Source organism: Hevea brasiliensis, chromosome 1, assembly GCF_030052815.1.
Source record: "Hevea brasiliensis isolate MT/VB/25A 57/8 chromosome 1, ASM3005281v1, whole genome shotgun sequence".
Classification (NCBI taxonomy): Eukaryota; Viridiplantae; Streptophyta; class Magnoliopsida; order Malpighiales; family Euphorbiaceae; genus Hevea; species Hevea brasiliensis.
Genome location: NC_079493.1, coordinates 88,449,758 through 88,472,207, shown reverse-complemented (window position 1 = coordinate 88,472,207; position 22,450 = coordinate 88,449,758). Strand labels below are relative to the sequence as shown.

The window sequence follows — 22,450 nt, the reverse complement described above, 5'->3', positions numbered from 1 at the left end:
TTATAAAAATTTAAAATTTATAAAAATTTTTAAATTAAATTAAATAATAAAAATAAAATTATAAATACTATCAATAATAAAAAATAATTTGAGTAAAATCAATATTTTCTCTCCTTTAATATTTTTATTTATAATATAAATATAGATATACATAAATAAATAAATAAATAAATTTAAAAAATAATTTTTTCCCTTTTTCTCCCCAATAAGCAGAGGTTAAAAAAGTTATAAAAAAAATAAAAAATATAAACCAAAAAACCGCTGCACCTGCACCTGCACCCGCACCCTCACCCTTTTCTGTCACCAATTAAAAAACAAAAGAACGGCTATTTGACTAGGTTCCTAATTTGGTGCAGGAAAATGGAGAACACGACGATTCTGCGAGAGTGGTTCGAGCGAGTCGACTCGGAGAAAACCGGAAGCATCACTGCAACTCAGCTCATGGTCCTTTCTCTCTCGATTTTATTTGAGCTTTTTTTTTTTTTTTTTTTTTTTTTTTTAAATTTCCAGTTAATTCTGATCTTTCCCTTCACTAGCAGAGTGCTTTAGCCGTTGGTAATCTCCAATTTCCTCTCTCTATTGTCCAACAAATGATCAGGTCTTCTTTTCCCTTTCAATTCTTACTGTTCTTTCTCTGTTTAGATTATATATTGAAATATATGCTTGAAAGCTTGATTCTTGTTTTAGCAGGATGTATGATTTTGATAGAAATGGGACTATGAGCTTTGAAGGTATGTTATTTGCCTATTTGTAAATATCAAAATTATATTAAGATTCCATTTTGTGTTCCTTCAATTTTTATTTTTTTATTTGATTAAATTCCCCGCCTCTCTCTCTCTTCCTTTTTTTTTTTTTTCAGAATTTGTGGCCCTTAATAAGTTCCTTCTAAAGGTTAGTGCATTTATGATCAACTCTTTCTTCCATTCCAATAGAGAGAGAGAGAGAGAGAGAGAGAGAGAGAGAGAGATTGAAAATTATTAAATGAAACTATAGTTTGCTATCTGCACTCATATACGCACCGAATGTTACTTTCTTTTCTATGATATTTTGTAAACCTGCTTAGAGTTTAAGTACTAAAGTTATATGTTGGATTCTACAATATTTTGTAAAACTACACTTGTTCAGGGAGATGATTTCTGTTAATGAAGACAGAGACTAACTGGTCTTGCAGAAACACTTGAGTTGAAATGATAATTGATATGGTTGAAGTTTTTGCTTTTTGAGAAATAGTGGCTTTTTGGCTGAAGCAAATTCTTCTTCCTTTTATCACTTTACCTTGGGTAATATTTATTTGTGCAAGAAAGTTGGGCATTTGGTCCAAGTGAACTCTCCTTTCTTTTACCCTGGTTCCTAAGCAAAATTTATAGTTGCTATCAAGTTCTAGGTAATGGCAAATGGTATTTCTGTGCAGGCAGAAAGCTATGACTTGTTGATCTCATGCATACATGTTTGTCTTGGGAATAGAGGGTCTTGCTAGAAAGGGGGAAAAAGCCAAGCACATTCTATTGATGATATTCAATCTATCAATCCTACCTCCCCAATATGCTAATAAACTTCAATTGGTATTCCATTGGACTCACATGCTTTACCCATTTTCATATTCTCTAATGCTACCTTGACTTCTGATGTTCTAATCCTCTTAGTGTAATTAGCATTCTTTTTTCCAATATAATACTAAGATCTGCTAGGTTTTCTATTCAGTTAAAATTAAAGAGTCCATCAAAATAGCTTATACCATTAAATTTCACGCCCCTCTCCTCCATACAAAAGATATATGTGACCTGAAACCAGTTAACCTTCCTGGTTAACTTGATAATCTATAGGATAAAATCTAATGTTTAAAATTTTTTATCTTTTGTCTATCCAATTCAAAAATTCTCCTCACATTACAAATTTACTGTATTTTGAATTTTCTATATAGATCCTCAACTTGGTAGTTAAAATCTAACATAGAATATATCATACAATTTCATAATTAGTGCTGTTGATTGAATATCAAGCAACTCAACTCATCCCTTTCGTGCAGTCCGATTAATAATAATTAGAGATAGATAGGAAGATAACTTAAAAATAAACTGATTTGTTTATGTGCCCATTAAGGGCTGTGGTATTATTGTATAAATTTCCTTGCCTTTAACAGGGGAAATGTCCAATTTTTGGGCAACAAACTTTGCTGAATTTTGGCATAATTTTAAAAATTACATGTACCAAATCATCCTTACTAGGAGGTGTTTAGAGCCTTTGAGTGCTGTAAAAATTAAATGGTAGTAACTATAAGTATATTAGTTGGCAGTTTATAGAATTTTAATAGATGATTGCCATAGTAGTATTGATGCAGAACCAATAGGTATTGGGTGTTTGAGAGTGAGAAACAAATTCTCAAATGAAAGAGAAACACATTCTCAATTTATTAGCTCAAAACAATAGTAAAAAATCATAATAAAACATCTAATTATGCAGAGATCCTAGCATGATTTTAAATAAGGGTTGCTAAATATAGGTGTTTGAGGAGAAGGGGAAGGGAAGGGGGTGTGGTTGGTGGGGGGTATTGTTAGCCATGTCAATAACAACAACAAAAAACTTGGTATTGGTAATGGTCATTACGTCTATTGCATAACGTTAACTGCCATTATTGACTGTTAAGTTATGGTAACGATCATTATTCACGTGAACACAAGTTCTTTCTTTCTGGTTTCTACACTTACCCTTCTATTTCTTTCAATTTGTTTTTTTATCATTTACAAATATTCATTACTTGAGCTAAGATCATCAATTAGTGAAGTTTTATTTAGAGTGAAAGAGAGTAATTAATCACTTTTCTGCATCCATATTTTGTAAAGGGTGAATTATTTGTTATTAGTGTTTTTGCTCATTTGTTGTAGAAAATTATATTTTATATTAGATTGTTTATGAAATTTATATTATGAAGTATTAGTTTGCCTAATCTATAGGTTATTGTCTATTTTTTCCCTAATTTTTAGCTATTTTTGGAATTATTTTTAGTAAAATAATAAATCTTTGGAAAATAACATAAAAAAAAAAGTTTTAGGCTTCATTAATGTTTTGTAAGTATAAATTTAGACTAGGGCTAGGTAAAATTTAATACAAATAAATTTAGTTTGCCTAATCTATAGGTTATTGTCTATTTTTAATCTCCATGGATTTAATGTCTTTATTTGATGTGTTTATGTTTATTATTTAATTGTTTATCTTAGTTTAGTTTTATCTTTAAATATCTATTCATTTTAGGAATTTTGCCATTTTCTTAAAAAAAAAAAAGTTTTCATAGCAATAGGCCATTACCATTATGTTATGGCTATTACAGGCCTACTTCCATAATCCATGACTGCGATTTAAATCCATGGAGATCCTAGGCCCTATTTTTAGAGTTTTTGTGACCCCTAATTACATTATGATTAGAAACGTAATCCAGTTCTAATTAGGAATCAAAATTACAAATCAAATAAAAATTCTAGTTAAATAGAAATAAAATTTTTAGATAAAATAGACTATTACATTCTATATTTTCTTCTAAAATAAGTAGTCCTAAAATCTCTAAGATTTCCTACATCAAATAGCCTAGGATAAACATCTGTAAGCTAAATGTACATTCTCTTATTTTCACCTTTCTTTAATGTTCTCTCCCTTTACCAAAACCTTGGTGTCATCTTTTATGTGCCTAACTTGATTTAAGCCTTGACATATCTCTTCCTTTATCTTTGCCAATATTTTTCCACCTTTCAGTTGGCAAAAGCTATTCATAGATTTCATGAAGACTTTCTTTAGTCTGGGCCGGATTAAACATTAGTCAAGCATAGGAATTTCTTTTCAAAACAAGAGGATAAATGGATTTTAAATGTTAAAAGGTTTGAATGGGCCAACACTATTAAAGCATCTTATGATTCTATTTGAGAAGTCTCTTAATTATGGGTTCCATGATAATTTAACACATGGAGTGTTGATCCTTTGGACAACTGCGCCAGGCCATTGACAGTAAGAACAGTGAATACAGATGCTATATATGGCAATATGTTGATAATAGGTGTATATAGTGCAGTCATAGTCAATTGGTTCTCTATTGGAAGCTGCCTTGATGAGTAGAAAAAGCATCTGTTGAAAAGTGAACGAAATTGGTGGCTGATCCACCTCAACATAGCACTTCGACTGTTCTACAGAGCTTTTGTTTGGGGATGTTAATGATATGCAAACTGAAGCTTTATGCATTTATTTCAACCCTTTTGTTGTTTCGATGAGAAGTTCTTTGTTGAGCAAAAGGTCAATGCATATTATTTATTGTTTTTACTCTTTTTTTTTTTTTTTTTTTGGGGCGGCTGAAAAATCAATTATCTTTTCATTATATATATCTTCTTAATGAAGAATGAAGCATATCTTCAAGATTTTGTGATTTTCTATTTGAATTTCACAAATATATATATATTTTTTTCTATTTCTTTGCAGGTTCAACATGCCTTCTCAGACCTAGAGAGGTAATTTAGTATTTTTGAAATGAAACTTAATTTTATCTCTAATCTCATAAAAATGCCAACATAAACTAGTTTAGGTACTTATATCCTTAGTCATGGCAACCATTTTCCTTCTCTTTTTATGGCTCTAATTACTCTTGCCTTTTGAAGGCATACAAATACCTATAGATATTGTAATTATCTTTGATTTTGAATTGATAGTTAGAATTTGTTAGTCAAACGTTGCTTTCTGAAGGTTCTGTAGTTCACGTCGCCATGATTTCTCATCAGTTTTGGTCAATGTTACATTTGGCTCCTGGCAGTTCATTGGTAACAAATATATCATCACTATTGATTGTCTGAAATGCTAAGTATGTTTCAATTTTTTATTAGTATTATTATTTTAATGCTTGAAAAAAGCACTGGATTGTGATTTCTCAACCAGTCTGCCCCCAATATTATGTCAAATCCTCCCACCTCCAGTATTCTAAAATCAAAATTAAACTCATAGTGCTGTATTTTCCACCTAAATTGCTGACATTTGTGTTCACAACAGTTACTGCACTCATCAGCTACAGTTACTGCGCTCATCAGCTACAGTTACTGCGCTCATCAGCTACAGTTACTGCACTGTAGTAGTAGGAAACTGCACTAAATCCAACTTTGACTCTTGAGCCACTTTCTTATCCAAGAAACTAGTAATACGACCACTATCAATCAAGACCACTAGTTGTCTATTCTTATGAATGCCCAACATCCTTATAGTTTCTGTCTCAGGACTACCTTCTAGGGCTTGAACAGACAAAGTAGTATCTTCTATTTCCCTCAACTCTTCCATATGAGCCCCTACATCATGCCACTCTGTTAAGGTTAGGGAACCCTAACAGAGAATTATAGGAGAAGTAGGGAAAGAATTAGAAAAGGAAGAGGGAGAGAGAAAATAGAGAAATAGTTGAGAGAGAATTGAGAAGTATTATTTCTTTGATATTCTTGAATGAAAATACAAGATTAGCTTGTTTGAGAATTTATATCTCAAACTCAACAACTACTTCTCTAAAGTCAAACCAAATCTATTACAGAATCAGTTATACACTCTAGCTTTCTTTCCTTCCAATATTCCCCTTCCTATTACTATTATACTTTCTTCTATAGTATGTGACAATGCCCCCTCCTTTAGCACTTTCTTGTCTCCAAGAAAGTGGTTGTTTTGGAAATTAAGCAGTGATAGAACTTTTATCTTCCCAGGTGGCATCCTCTTTAGGCAATTGAAACCACTTAATGAGTCCCTATTCCACCTTCTGATCTCCCTTAGGAACCACTCTAGTATGCAATACCTTCTCAGGAAAAGCTACAAACTGGTCTTCTCATAGAATTGGCAAATTAGTAATTGAAGTAACCCCCTCACCAATCTTTCTTTTCAACATTGAAACATGAAAAATAGGATGAATTGTAGAAAAAGATGGCAATTGTAACTTGTAAGCCACCTTGCCCACCCTAGCAATTACCTGAAATGGCCCATAAAATTTGGTAGATAATTTCAAATTCTGCCTTAGTGCCACTGAGGTTTGTCTATAGGTTTGCAATCTTAGATATACCCAATCTCCAACAGAGAATTCCTTTTCAAATCTGCCCTTGTCAGCTTGTTGCTTCATCCTGTTCTGAGCCTGTTGTAAATTGGCCTTGAGAAGAGAGCTAAGCTGCTGCATGTCATTGATAAAGGTGTCTACAGCTCCTATCTTCACACCATCAAAAGGGAACATGGGCAAGAATTGAGGGGCATACCCATATAGGGCATCAAAAGGTGACATTTTGATAGCACTATGAAATGAGGAATTATACCACCACTCTGCTAGGGATAACCAGTCCACCCATGTTGCAGGTTTCAAGTGAACCATATATCTTAGATAGGCTTCAATACTCTGGTTCACCCTCTCAGTTTGGCCATCTGATTGAGGGTGATAAGTTGAACTCATATCCAATTTAAACCCTAAACGCTTGAATAATTCCTGCCAAAATAGACTAGTGAAGACTTTATCTTCGTCTGAAGTAATTACTTGAGGAACCCCGTGAAGTTTAAAGACAATGTCTAGAAAAACTTGAGCTACTGATGCTGCTATATAAGGATGTGATAGAGAGATAAAGTATTCCACCTTTGTTAAGCTGCAAACTACTACCAAAATAGTGTCTTTACCTCTTGACTTTGGGAAACCCTTAATAAAGTCCATAGAAATTTCCCACCAAGCTTGGGAAGGAATGGGAAGAGGTTGTAACTTCCCTGGATAAGGGCATGTTTCACCCTTACATTTTGCATATTCATCACAAGACTTTATCAATTCCATCACCTCTTTCAACATACCAGGCTAAAAGAAATACCTCTTCAATTTCAAATAAGTGACATTAACCCCTGAATGTCCTCCCACAGTTGAATTATGATAAGTTTGCAACAAGGTATGCTTCAAAGCTGTAGAATTCCCTACATACAGCCTATGGTTGTAATAGAGCACACCATTCTTCAACTGATAGCTTGCAACAGCATTAGGGTCCAAAGAGAGCTTTTGAATTAACTCTCACTTTATCGTCCTCTTCATAACTCTCCACCAATTGCTGCATCCAAGTAGGAACTACCACAGATTGAATAGCACAAGAATGGAAGTCTGCAGGCCTTATTGACAAAGCATCTGCTACCTTATTTTCAATTCCCTTTCTATACAGTATCTTATAGTCCAATCCCAACAACTTACAAATGCCCCTTTGCTATAAATTAGTATGTAACCTCTGCTCCAGTAAGTATTTAATACTTTCATGATCAGTTTTGATAAAGAACTGACCTTGTTCTCAGTAATGTCTCCATTTACTTATTGCAAAATTGATAGCTAACAATTTCTTCTCATACACAGATAAAGCCTTACTCCTAGGCCCAAAAGCCTTAGAAATGAAGGCAATAGGATGCCCTTGCTGTTGCAACATTGCTCCTATTCTCCAATTACTAGCATCTGTCTCAATTACAAATGGCTTAGAAAAATCCGGTAGAGCTAAAACTTGAATTGTAGACATCAATTCCCTAAGCTTTTCTAAAGCCTTTTGAGCAATAGCATTCTAATGAAATGAATCCTTCTTCAATAAATCATTTTGAGGCTAACAGATAACCCCATAATTCCTGATAAATTTCTGATAATAGCTTGTAAGTCTCAAAAAACTCTAGAGATCTTTGACTGAAGTAGGAACAGGCCAGTTTACCATAGCAGTAAGTTCTTTGGATCAGTAGCAACCCCCTGCCTTGAGATGATATGCCCAAGATATTCAATTTCTGTTTGCCCAAAGAAATATTTAGACTGTTTAGTATAACCCTTTTGGGCCTGCAACACCTTAAACACTTGTTCCAAATGCTCCAAATGACTCCCCATATCCCTGCTATAAACTAATATATCATAAAAAAATAGCAGTTCAAATTTCCTCAAGAAGGGTTGGAAAATGTGATTCATTAAGGCTTGAAATGTAGCAGGGTCATTAGTGAGCCCAAAAAGCATCACTTTAAATTCAAAATGCCCACGGTGTGTCCTAAAAGCAGTCTTTGGAATATCCTCCACCTTTATCCTTATTTGATGGTAACCAGCCCTCAAATCTAACTTAGAAAAGATCACAACCCCATTCAATTCATCTAGCAAATCATCAATAATAGGGATTGGAAACTTATTTTTAATTGTCAAGTTATTAAGTCTTCTCCGTGTCCCATCTTTCTTCTTAACTAAAAGAACAGGGGCTAGTGCTAGTTTGAATGATGGAAGAAGAGAGCATATCTTTTATCAATTTTTCAATCTCTGCCTTCTAATAATGGGGATATTTGTAAGGCCTAATATTAGGGTGGCAAATTAAGTTTCCTAATGGTAAATTAGGGTGGTTCTGATACCAATTGAAAGAAAATAACACCAAGGGGTGTAAAATTAGCAATTTAAAATTTCTCATACCTAGGATTTCATGCAACACGAGATTATATTTTAATTGCTAACATACTTAATTGCCATTAAGAAACACAAGCCTTAAAAATTAACAATTAAAGTTTAAGGATTTTACCCTTAAGGCGCAGAATCAAATTACAACACCTAATCTAGGTAGTGAAGATCACCAATTGTTGATCTTCCAGCTTGTCCACACAAACAACTTGATCAAAATTATCTTGAATGAACCAAAAATCTCTTTTGCACTTCCTTTTGATTCGGCCAAGGTTGCACAAATAAGGAGTTTAGGTTTTTCAAGGTTTAATCTTATGTAAGTGAAGAATAACATTTTCTCAACTTTTAATTCAAGAGTTACAACAGTTGATCTCTCTTGAATAAGGGATTCAAAGAATGAAGAAGATGAAATTTTGGTGTTTTGGGAGAGAGAAAGTGGACGGCCAAAAGGAAGAAGAAGATGATATTTCTTTTCTCCTTTCTTACTTTTAAATATTTTAATTTCCCTAATTATAAATAATTTTACAAGTGTCCAAATTCAATTCCATAATGAAATGAGTTTTCTAATTCTTATTAGGCCATTTGTCAAAATGAGATAATTAGGAAATCAAAATTTTAATTAAAAGTATTATGGAAAAGCCACCCCTTTCTCTCTCCTTTGACCAAGTCAAATTAAGTCAAAATAACCAAATTAATTTCTTTTTCTTACCTTATGAAAAATTAATCAAGTTTATATTTAAACAATTTAAATATTTACTTGAATACTTTCTATAAATAAATTTAGTTTCAAGTCATGCTAGAGACTTTCCAATTTAATTGCAAACTAAAAGAAATATTAATTTGATTAATTAATTAAACAATTTAATCAATTAATCAAATTAATTGTGCTTTGATTATGTTGTTCTTATGTGTATTATGTTGTTCTTATGTGTATGATTTTCTAGGTTCATCACTAATTGGCAATGAGAATAATATCAACTCTTTAATATTATTGGAACTATTTCATACTTAAAATAAAATTTTCTTTTTCATTTTTAGTTCTCATAAATCATGATTGACACTTAACATAGTGTATTATGACTACCCAATCAGTTATGAATTAATCCTTAAGTCATGAACCTTTATCATACATACCATGCACTAAAATTTCTCCGTTACAAAATCTCAATTCTAACTAGAGTCATGGTTTATATCAAACTCTTATTACTTAGAATCATATGTCCTTATTTTAATTCTAATTCTTGATTAATAAGACTTTTCAATCAGAAACTCTTTGTAACTAAGTCTATCTGTCCTGGTCAGGAACTTGGCTTATCAAGAATAATTTAAATGGACATAGGATTTTATCTCTATTTACTTAGGGTAACGGATCCTATCTTGACTAAACACCTATCTCTATATATAACTAGTCGGAGCCAACACACACCCGTATACTCCTACCTAGTACGAGTATGTAAGTGGTATAAAACTCAAATTACTTATATACAAAATAACCATGTTATCTCAAGTCAAGAGATTATATGCACTATTATGATCTATATGATAAGGTATTGATAAGAGTAAATTCCATGTATATATCATATTTGTATCATTGGTTCAGTCTACTTATTTCATAAGTGTCCACCATGTTTCTCATATGGTATGAGACTTACCATTCCATCTCATTAGTATCTCATACTAATCCATGGAAACAAATAAGGGTGACAATCCATCTGGATAAATCATGTCGAATGAGGTATTCTAGATTGAGAATCAAAATTTATAACACTTATACTAGAATATTTCATCACTCATATTCTTAACATCTTAAGAATGGAACATCTAATAAGCTGTTAAAGGATATTTTCAATTAAATATAAACAATTTATATTAAAAGAAAATATAAATGCCATTAAAAGGGAATAAAATTTTACAAGATATAAATTTCATGATATGCTTTAGGGCATACTACTAATAGCATCATCCTTATCTAAAAGAAATAGTCTTGCTAATTCTGCCCTTTGATCTTTAGGCACCTTATGCACCTAAAAAACTTCACACTTCCTCAACCAAGCTCTAGGTTCTTTAACTTCAAAAGTAACTAACTCAATCTTAGGCAACAATTGAGACATACCTTCTATGTTAGGCTTAGGTAATAAACCCCTATTATCCACAGGAACTGACTGGATTACAAGGATTGATTGAATTACAAGTGCTGTTGGAACCATAGATACCAGATTCATTAGCCTCCTATCGGTACCAAGATCTGGGTCATGCGTTCCAATTCGCAGAATGTTTGTATTCCAAATTGGTAAGGGACGCGATCTGAGATGTTCAAATTGTGGCTTCGGTAAGAAAGTAAAGATAGAAAAAAAAAAGGAGAAGAAGAAAGAGAAAGGTAGACATAGATGAATAAATCAGTAACCTGTGCACAAGAAGAGAAAGCAGCAGTAGAAGTAGTGATGAGAAGAAATAAAAATCACAGGCTGATGCAAGAGGAAGAAGAAAGGGCGCTAGGGACAAAATGTGGCTCTTTTGACTTTGTCCTTTCTGTGGCTAAATGAAAGATTGGTCTTTCCTCTTTTAGTGGGTAGGTAGGACTATGGGTTTTGAGAAAGTTTTAATATATAGTAAATATTTTTGACTAATTTATTATTGAAAAGGGAAGAGTGTTTAGAAAATATAAATATTAGTAATTACTACTTAAATTTTTAAATATTTAAAATTATATTATTTTAATAATTAATCATAATAATAAAATGATTTTTAAATTTTGAATGGATAATATCGGATTATATTAAAAATATTATATTAATTACTTATTTTTATTAAATTAATACTAAAATCAACTCAATTAACCTTTATCCCAAAAATTTGAGGTCAGCTATATGGATTCGCTTTCTTCACTCTAAACGATTTTGGGTTAAATCCTCAGAAATGTGTAATGCTTCTAGGTCATGTTGTACTACTCTCCTCCAAGTCAATTTAGGTCTACCCGTTTTTTTCTTTCTATCCTCTAACCTAATGTGCTCTACTTATCTAACTGGAGTCTCCGTATGTTTACGCTTCACATGACCAAACAACCTCAATCTCCCTTCTCTCAACTTATCCTCAATTGGCACCACTCCTACCTTTTCTCTAATACTCTCATTACGGACTTTATCTAGTCTAGTATGACCACTCATCTACCTTAACATTCTCATCTATGCAACTCTTATCTTAGATGCATACGACTCTTTCAGTGCCCAACACTCACTACCATATAACATAGTCGGTCGTATGACTGTACGGTAAAATTTTCCTTTCAACTTATTGGGAATCTTGCGATCACATAAAACTCCCGTGACACGTTTCCACTTCAACCATCCGGCTTTAATCCTATGACTAACATCCTCCTCACATCCCCCATCTACTTGAAGGACTGAGCCGAGATATTTGAAGTGATTACTTTGGGACAGTACCACTCCATCCAAACTAACTCCTTCCCTATCACTAGTTTGGCCTTCACTGAGCTTGCAATGCATGTATTCTGTCTTCGTTCTACTTAACTTAAAGCCCTTTAACTCTACTGTATTTCTTCAAAGCTCTATCTTTCTATTTGTAGAAAGAGATGATTCTCATTTATTTCAATTAATCTGTAAATGGGTATATATATACAATTGATTCCTATAATTGTGTTCTACTAATTAGGAAGAAATCCTAAATAAGAAATCCTAAATAGGAATACAGAATACAAAATATACAGAGAAATAATATAGTGATTGACTTTCCATAGTGATTGACTTTCCATAACACTCCCCCTCAAGTTGGAGCATAGATGTTAATCATGCCCAACTTGTTACAAATGTAGTCAATTCTAGCTCCATTCAGAGTTTTCGTGAAAATATCTCCTAACTGCTCTCCAGTTTTTATGTGTCTTGTTGAGATGATCTGTTGTTGAATCTTTTTACGAATAAAGTGACAATCAATCTCAATATGTTTGGTCCACTCATGAAACACCGGATTAGAAGCAATATGAAGAGCAGCTTGATTATCACACCACAATTTTGCAGGCAGGGAGATCTTAAAACCTGTCTCATCTAGTAATTGAAGTATCCACATTACCTCACATACTGATGATGCCATAGCTCTGTATTCGGATTCAGCACTAGATCGAGAAACTACACTCTGTTTCTTGCTTCTCCAAGACACCAAATTTCCTCCAATAAAAATACAATATCCAGTAGTTGACCTCCTGTCAACCTTAGATCCAGCCCAGTCGGCATCTGAAAAACATTCAACATTCAAATGCCCATGATTACCATATAGAAACCTCTTCCTGGAGCGCCCTTCAGATAACACAAGATTTGTTCCAAGGCTTCCCAATGAGCAACAGTTGGGGAAGACATAAACTGACTTACCACACTAACGGCATAAGCAATGTCAGGACGAGTGACTGTAAGGTAGTTCAATTTTCCTACCAATCTCCTGTATCTCTCTGGATCTTCAAACAACTCACTATCCCCTGCTAACAATTGTAAAGTTGGAGTCATTGGTGCGCTACAAGGCTTAGCACCTAATTTTCCTGTCTCTGTCAATAGATCGAGGACATATTTTCTTTGAGACAAGAAAATACCCTTCTTACTTCTCATAACTTCGATACCCAAGAAATACTTTAACAATCCCAAGTCTTTGGTCCAAACCAGTTTGGAGGAAGGTTTTAAGAGATGAAATACCTGCAGAGTCACTCCCAGTGATGACAATGTCATCCACATAGACTACTAAGAAAATTAGACCAGCCTCAGATTGCCTATAAAATACTGAGTGATCACACTTACTCTTTTGCATACCAAATTCCTGTACTGCTTCACTGAATCTCCCAAACCATGCCCTAGGACTTTGTTTCAAGCCATAAAGAGACTTCCGAAGCCTACAAACTTTACCCAACTCCCCCTGAGCAACAAACCCAGGTGGTTGCTCCATATACACCTCCTCCTGAAGATCACCATGAAGGAAAGCATTCTTGATATCCAATTGATGCAGGGGCCAATCATATGTAGCTGCTAAAGAGATAAACAAGCGAATAGAAGTAAGTTTAGCTACAGGAGAAAAAGTATCAGAGTAATCAACCCCATATGTCTGAGCATATCCTTTTGCTACAAGGCGTGCTTTTAACCTAGCCACAGAACCATCAGGATTTACCTTTACTGTATATAACCATTTACAATCAATAGCTTTCTTACCAGTGGGCAAAGGCAATAGTTCCCATGTACCATTAGCATCTAAAGCCTCCATTTTCTCTTTCATAGCATCACACCAGCCAGGATGAGACAGTGCCTCATCAACAGTATTAGGGATAGGAACAGAGTCTAAAGAAGTAACAAAACACCGAGAACAAGAAGACAATTGATTATAAGAAACAAAAGAAGAGATAGGGTAAGTACATGAACGTTTACCTTTACGAAGAGCAATGGGTAAGTCTAGATCAGAATCATGATCAGTATGAGGTACAAGATCTCCCAACGAAGTAGCTGGTGGAGGATCTGAGTCAGGAATCTCCAATCTCCTGGAATAAACATGAACAACGGGAGGTCGAGTAGGTCTAGAGACAGAAGGAACAGGCTGTGGGAGAGGACTAGACATTGGTTGGATAGTATATATTAAGAGATCATCCTCCTCCCCCTGACTCTCATACACAGATGATGGAGGAAAAAATGGAGTGGACTCAAAAAATGTGACATCTGCAGAAACAAGATAATGATTAAGAGTAGGAGAGAAACAACGGTACCCTCTTTGGAGTCGGGAGTACCCAAGGAAGACACATTTGAGAGATTTTGGATCCAATTTAGTAACCTGTGGACGAACATCACGCATAAAACAGGTACAACAAAGAATACGGGGTTCAATAGGGAACAAAGATTTTGTAGGAAACAAAGTAGTATAAGGAATATTCCCATTAAGGACAGAAGACGGCATACGATTGATCAAAAAACATGCCGTAGAAACTGCATCCGCCCAAAAGTGTTTAGGTACTTTCATCTGAAAAAGAAGAGTACAAGTTACCTCAAGAAGATGACGATTTTTTCTTTCGGCCACGCCATTTTGGGATGGGGTATCCACACAGGAAGACTGATGAAAAATGCCATTTTGTGTCATATAAGGCTGAAATTGTGCTGAAAAGTATTCTTTGGCATTGTCACTTCTTAATATGCGCACAGAAATATTAAATTGAGTTTTGATTTCATTACAAAAAGCACAAAAGATAGAAAACAACTCAGAACGATTCTTCATTAAATATAACCAGATAACACGAGAGTAATCATCAATAAAAGTAACAAAATAACGAAATCCAGTTTTAGATGTAACAGAACAAGGATCCCAAACATCAGAATGAACTAACTCAAAAGGAGATGAAGCCCGTTTATTGACTCTAGACACAGAAGGCAAACGATGATGTTTTGCAAACTGACACGACTCACATTCTAGTATTGATAAAGACTGAAATTGAGGACACAACTTCTTCATGGTAGACAAAGAAGGATGACCCAATCTACAATGAGCTTCAAGAGATGTTAAGGTACTGGAGCAAACAAGCGACCTCGGTACATGATTTTCCAGAATGTAGAGACCACCTGACTCGCGTCCTCTACCAATAATCTGCTTCGTCGTAAGATCCTGAAACAAACACTGGTCAGAAAAAAAGGAAACAGAACAATTTAAGGTACGAGTAAGTTTACTAACAAAAAGTAGATTAAAATAGAATTTTGGTAGACACAAAACAGAAGACAAAGAAATTGACGAAGTCGGGTTCGATTCAGCCTAACCCATGACACAAGAAGTAGAACCATCGCCTAAAGTAATGAGAGGAAGTGAGATTAGACTGAAAAGCGGATAGAAGACTAGAATTACTGTCATGTGATCCGTCGTACGTAATCAATAACCCATTTGGATGAAGAAGACACAAGGCATGTAGTGGATTTACCTGACTCAGCGATCGCAGTGACAGGGGAACTGGTAGGCTTTAGAGATGCCTGATACTGGGAAAATTGTGCAAAATCCTCTGTAGATACCAAAATAGTTTTCGAGAGGAAGATATCAGAGAATTCTCTCACGCCATATTTGCCATCTGTGATCGCTGATTTTTTCTCTGAAGTTGCGGACAATTATATTTTGTATGGCCAGGCTCATGGCAATAATAACAAATGACTCCTCTTGAGTCCTGATTAGAACTAGTCTCTCTATTACGCTGATTACTTCTGTTGCCTGTAATTCCTCCTCTACTTCCTCTTCTATTACCCTGTTGTCCATTTGGATTACGGCTAATAAGAGCACTACTGGCAGGCTGTGAAGATTGAGTACTCTCTGTACGAAGGACCCGTGTGAACGTTTCATGCAAAGAGGAAATCTCAGAACTGGAGAGGATCTGAGATTTAGCAGTCTCATACTCTGAAGGAAGGCCTGCAAGAAAATTCATAACAGCCAGTTGCTCCCATTGGGCCTGCTGAACTTTCACATCAGGACTAAAAGGCAACAATACATTAAGTTCCTCATATACCCGTTTAAAATCCATAAAATAAGCCGTGAGAGACTTATCCTCTTTCTCAGCACGGTAGAATGCCTTACAAACATCATAAATACGGGAGATATTCCCTTTACCAGAATACAGAAAATCTAAGTAATCCATCAATTCCTTAACAAATTCACAGTGATTAATTAAACTAATTACCTCACTATGAATCGAGTTCCGAAGCTGCAAAAACAATCGAGCATCCTCTCTTAGCCAAGTTTGTCGTGTATCATCAGTGGGTGGATCTTTAGTAAGGTGATCATCCTTATCAATGCTACGCAAATAGACCCTAACAGTCTTACTCCACTCCATGTAATTCGAACCATTAAGTTTGTGTTCCGTGATCTTAGTCATCACCGGAATCACATCAGAAATAACATTCTTATTGTCTGCCATTTGTTGAGACAAAGAAAACTAACCGAAACGCTAATCCAAAGTGCTTATAGTAGCAAAATAACCCAAAATCACAAATCAAGCAAATACCAAAATAGGATCTGAGAGCCAAACCTCAGAAGTCCTTTAATGGTTATACTGGATCAGGCAACAACACACAGTGGTGGAATGAGGGGGTTGAGACGATGCCGGCGATGTTGATCGGGGTTGAAACGGCCGGTCCGCGGCCAAGGTCTCTCCTGAGCTGGGTAGTGAGAACAAATAGTCACCCTAGATTGATGACCTGCTCTGATACCATGTAGAAAGAGATGATTCTCATTTATTTCAATTAATCTGTATATGGGTATATATATACAATTGATTCCTATAATTGTGTTCTACTAATTAGGAAGAAATCCTAAATAAGAAATCCTAAATAGGAATACAGAATACAAAATATACAGAGAAATAATATAGTGATTGACTTTCCATAACATAGTGATTGACTTTCCATAACACTGTTGATTCATTCTCGCGTCCCATTTATCAGAACAATATCATCCATAAACATTATGCACCAAGGAATACTCTCTTGGTAAATTTTTATTAAATTAATATTTTAATTTTTTATTACACATTATGCTAAGTAAATTTTTTTTTAAAAGTTGTCATATAAATATATTTTACATATTAAACAATAAAATTTGCACTCTACAAACCGAATTAGCGTACCACAAATCCAATTAGCGTACTAACTAAGCCTACTCCATGCATATCTTATATTTCATAAAGTAGCGTATCGCATATGCTATACTTGTACCACGACTCAAGAGTACCGCGATCCAGGTAACTATCGTTGGAACTACAGGGTTGGCTTGTAATCCCCTGTTTTTTACTCTGCTCTTAACTTGAACTACTGCTTCCCTTGTTCTTTACCACCACGAGTGATTATTAGGGCTCACAATTCTTCCAGGATAACATTGTTATTCAGAGAAGTCTTGTTTAATTCTTCCTTCATTTCTTTCTTGAAATACTTCAATTCATCAATATTCCTCTGAGTAGCCTCCTGCAGATTCCTCATTTGTACCTCCAATTGTGCAATCCTAGCCATCTCCTGACTCACTACAGCCGACCTGGTCATAATTGCGACACCCAAAACTCAATTGCCCACTGATTTCTTGGATGCAAAGCTCTGATACCAATTTTAGGGTTATGAATCCCTAACAGAGAAGAATGTAGTAGAACAGGAAAATAGAGATAGAAGACAGAAGATAGAGAGATAGAAGAGATAGAGAGAATAGAATAGGAGAAGAAGAAGTTGTATTCTTGATAATTCTTGGAATGAATTACAATATTGCTGCACTGAGTATTTATGCTGCTCTCCCTTCGCTGCTCCCGCCAAACTAATCCCGTCTGCACTCTTCTAAGACTTCTAGAATTATGCTTATTCTCATTACATCTGATTCCTATATTTCTTCTTATAATTCGTGACAGAATTTTCGTGTTTGGGTCAATATTTTGGTTGATGTATAATCATCCATCTAATTGTGTTACGTTGTTCTTTACTCTTAACATTCATTTGACGTGAACTTATGGCTATCTTAATAGTCTCACTTTTTACTTGTTACAGGGATCGTGGGTATCTTCTTCCTGATGATGTGTATGAGGTGGTTTCTGAAGAAATAGTTTCTACGTTGCAACCAAATAAATGAAGTTTACATGAGTGATTACTGATTAATGACATTATTTATCCTGCTAAAATAACTTTGTAATTTTATTGTCATATTAATCTTGTTATGATTTTTCTTGCGCACTTTTGATTGCTAATAGATATTTCTTTGAAATGGAAGACATGGTTTCTCATTATTGAAGCTTGACTACAGGCATTGGTGAAAATTGGTTTCACGCTAGACTCTCCAGCTTTTTACACGGTCTGTGAGGTAAGGCTTCTAACTCTATATTGTAATTAAGATCATAAATTTATGTTACAAAGATCTATCAGATAAAACATATCACTCTTTCAAGATCAGGTTTTATGTCATATGGTGTGAATTCAATGTCTTCTAATAGATCGAACTAGATTGTCAGTGAGATTTCTGTTCTGTAAATATATTTTTAACTTATTTTGAATTCTTAATTTATGTGTTGTTGACCTAGAAAATAGTTCTTACCTTAATTAGTTATAACATGTAAATAATGATAACTCCTATTTATGGTTCAGAGCTTTGACCAAAAGAAGAACGGAAGATTTCGTCTGGATGACTTTATTTCTCTCTGTATCTTTCTGCAGTCTGCTCGGTGGGTTTTCATAGATACACCATAGTGCATTCATTACATTGAATAGCCTGCAGTAAGTTTGTTATGGATAATTGGATATAAAAAATTTGTTTGGATAAATTGTGCCTTTGCATGGAATATGGATCCAACAACAATGGGTTTCCTCAGTCTTTAAAGTTTACATTCAAACAAATGATCCAGATGCAAGCGCACATGAAAATTTTATGGCTTATGTCAATTTCACAGGACATTGAAGCTGCTTGAGCTAGAAATAGAAATCTGCCATTTTACACTCGCAACCTTATTTGGCAATAAATTCCAACCTTTCATATGCTAGCCAATGAACAATATAATTTATCTTCTGGTTCATTGCAGGAATCTTTTTAATTCATTTGATACAGCTAAGCAAGGCAGAGTTACTCTTGATCTCAATCAGTTTGTTTACTGCAGTAAGTAGATGAATTTGATATGAACATGAAATAGTTAATAAAAATGGTCAGATTTGTTAATGCTACACTTCATGCAGCTGCCAATTGTAGAATATGAAACCAACAGTGCAGCTGTGAAGTTCCTGTACATGTTGATATAATAATTGGGTGAGCAGCTGCTGTTGTCTTTGATAATGTAACAAATCGTGGGACGCTTTGGTGTATGTTAATTCATGTGCATGGCAGATGGAAAACCTAAATTGATTGAGATTCTTATTTGTTGCCAATGCAATTCTTGCAAGGATTTGTGAAATATTTGAAGAGTAGCCATTCATGGTGGCAGATTCAGAAATATTTGTCAATGGGGAAATATGTACGAGTGGTTATATGTATACACACTAAAATAAAGATAAATATATGAATCTCAATAATTTTATTTTTATATGAAAAGAATTATTATTTTGCAATACCAAATAATAAGCGAAACAAAAAGTAATTGCTATATTGATGTAGGTATTAAAATAAAAATGAAAAATTAAATTTAAAAATAAATAAAAAAATTTAATGGACAATTTTATTTTATTTTCTTTTCTATCATTAAAATTGTAAAATTTAGGTTAAAGAGTCAGGATATTTAATTTTTGAATCAAATAGAATAATATCATTTATTTAGTGGGGTAAAATTTGGGACAAAACATTGTTAAATAAATTTCTGAAATGATGCGTGAGGCTGGTGGGTAGACTTTTGACATAATGAACACAAGAATCAATAATTAATTAAGTTTTGGATGTATTAAATATATTTTTTATTTTTAATATTTTTATTTTTATTTATTTTTTAAATTTTATTTTTAAGAAATAATTATGTAGACAAGTGTATGAATACACCCATAAATCATTTTTTTTTTTTATGGTACAAGATTCAAGTTACAATTGTTATAGTTTAAATATTCAAGCCACAAATTTTTTTCCCTCATGCAAATCAGTTCTAATTCAATTATATAATCTTAAATTTCCTAAAACACTATCATTTTTATCAAATTAGGTGAATAAAAAAAATTAATAAAAATTCGCTCAAACCGTTAAACCGGGCGACTGGCTGATTCTTTGGATTTTTGCTAATTTTGAAATCACATGGGATTTAAGAGTGAAGCAAACTGTTTGAAGGGTCGATTCTTGGATTTTATGGTTCGATTAACTGGACTAAACCAGATTTCAAAACCATGATATTTATACTTAAAATAAGGATTATTATTATTATTTTTTATATAGTCTACAAACTAAACATTAATAAGAAATATATGCATATTAGGAAGTAAGATGTAGATTAGAAATGAAATTGGTTAAATAATATTTTTAAATGACTAAGCATGAAATGCCTCTTTATTAACATATCAATCATTGGTCAATTATAAGTATAATGGAAATGCTTGCTTTTGTATTTCATTGATCTGGTATTTATATACAATAGAAACAAGAGTCACATCCCATAATTTTAGGATCCAATCTTGCTTAATACAATATTAATCTAAATATAGTAAATCAACTGAAATCAAGACAATACACAAAATGAGGAAAGAAATATGCACAGAAAAATAGAAAAATTCATATTGATTAAAGGGTAATATTGGAATCTAAAATGGTGCTAATATGCCCCCAAATGATAGGGGTAATGTCAACAACCTTTATCATGGAAAGTGTTTGTTGAAAGGAGTTCTTGGTTTATGTCTTTGTCAGAGAGTCAGCAAGCTGATTAGCTGAGTGAACATGGAGGACGAAGCTTGGAATTTTGGTCTTGCTTTCGAATGAAATGAAAATTTATAGCAATGTGCTTCATGCAATTGTGGAAAAATTTTGACATAGGTATGTGGCACTGACATTGTCACAATAAACTATTGGTGTGTTGGATGGAAAGTAGAAGTTTTTGGATCCTATTGAGCCTAGCAATAGTGGTGGCAATGACCTTATATTTCATTTCAGTTGACAAGAGAGCAATTGTCTTTTATTGCCTAGAGGACCAACTGATTGGCGTTTGACCAGGGAAGATAAGATAAGCTAAGGTAGAGCAACGATCATGAACATTTCTTGTAACACTCTCCCTGTAGTAACTCCGTACATTCTACTATCTCAGTGACCAGTGTCGGTCCGGACAGCTAGAACGTCTGGAAAAATATTTAAACTAAAGTGAGAAACCATAATTAACTCAAATATTAATAAGAAAAATTTAAGAAAAATTTTAGAAATAAAATACAACAAAGTTAAATGAGCCGGTGCCCTAGCGATAGGTAACCTAGTGAGAAGTTGCGGTTCTCGCAACTAGGAGCCCTAGGCCAGGGAAAAAATTCATAAAATAATTTTTGGGACTCCAGAGAAGGGTCATTGAGGTTCCTATGGCATTAGAATGCCAAGAAAATATTTAGAAAATTTTTTCAATCGGTACAGACAATTTTGACCCGTTAAGCCAAACGGAGGGCATTTTGGTCATTTCGCCTTCAGAGGTGATTTTTGACCAACTTGTCCAATTAAGTACATAAATTATATGGCATAAAATATGAATTAATATTGATAAAAAATCAATTTGAAGTTAGTAGAAAAGAAAAGAAAAGAAAATGAAATATATTGCAAATTATGACATCATTATGATGTCATTTAAAAATTCCCATCAATTATATTTAAACAACCACTTAATTAACTAATAAAAAGAGACAATCGAGACCAAAAAAATCAAAACACCATCTGCCTTCTTCTCCCTCAAACCAGCCGAATTCTTGCCCTTAACCCAAACCTCCATTAAAACTTCATCAAGCTTCACACCCCACTAAGTTTCACTATAAACTCACTTAATCACTTCACAAAAATTCTTCCTTGCACCTTAAACTCTCTCTAACCAGCAAAAAAAAGAAGGAAAAGAAAGTTTTTACAAGCTTGGCAGTTAGCTCCAACAAGGTTAGTGCCATCTTTCTTTTTTTTCTTTGGATATTCATGTTAAGGCACTAAGTTAGGCTAAGAAATTGTGGGATTTGAAGGGAATTATGCATGCTAGGGTAGAGATAAATTTTGGCAGCCTATTGGGAGTGGGAATTTGGTTGTTTTGATGGGCTTATAATGGATTAGAGATGGTGTTTGAAGTGTATATACATATTGATAATGAATTAGTGTGTTTAACTAATGCATGTTGTGTGAATTGGAATGGGGAATTAGGGTTTTGAAGAGAAATTTGGACTTTGTTTATGTAATATTGAATGAACATTCTAAGGGTCAATTAGTGACCATTTGAGGGAAATTGACCATAACTTGGAGTGAATTATAGCATTAGAAAACTGATTTGGTATGCTGCCTAGTGAGAGCAGCAGGTTTGGATGTAAGTCCAGCCTGTTTGGACAGCCACAACTTGGGCTGTGTAGGTTCAATTGGTATTTGGCCAATTGGACATGA

General features: G+C 34.0%; 1 protein-coding gene across 2 annotated transcripts; it reads left to right on the top strand.

Annotated features, from left to right (window-relative positions):
• Positions 1 to 273: 273 nt before the first annotated feature.
• Positions 274 to 19,457, top strand: LOC110657606 (uncharacterized). 2 transcript variants are annotated; one of them, XM_021814875.2, is made up of 10 exons: positions 274 to 444; positions 540 to 598; positions 691 to 731; positions 860 to 891; positions 4,459 to 4,487; positions 17,941 to 17,977; positions 18,194 to 18,241; positions 18,532 to 18,608; positions 18,963 to 19,036; positions 19,114 to 19,457. In XM_021814875.2, the coding sequence occupies exons 1-10, from the start codon at positions 361 to 363 to the stop codon at positions 19,131 to 19,133; spliced, it is 501 nt and encodes a 166-aa protein (XP_021670567.1). In that variant the 5' UTR covers positions 274 to 360; the 3' UTR covers positions 19,134 to 19,457. The 2 variants fall into 2 exon arrangements, with proteins under 2 accessions (XP_021670567.1, XP_021670565.1); XM_021814873.2 differs by having other exon boundaries at positions 18,194 to 18,250.
• The last annotated feature ends 2,993 nt before the right edge of the window (positions 19,458 to 22,450 follow it).

Excerpts from the sequence above, each read along its gene's own strand:
- LOC110657606 (XM_021814873.2), top strand. The coding sequence starts at position 361 with ATGGAGAACACGACGATTCTGCGAGAGTGGTTCGAGCGAGTCGACTCG. Across the intron at positions 445-539 it reads TCACTGCAACTCAGCTCATG|AGTGCTTTAGCCGTTGGTAA; the intron begins GTCCTTTCTCTC and ends CTTCACTAGCAG. Across the intron at positions 4,488-17,940 it reads GCCTTCTCAGACCTAGAGAG|GGATCGTGGGTATCTTCTTC; the intron begins GTAATTTAGTAT and ends TACTTGTTACAG.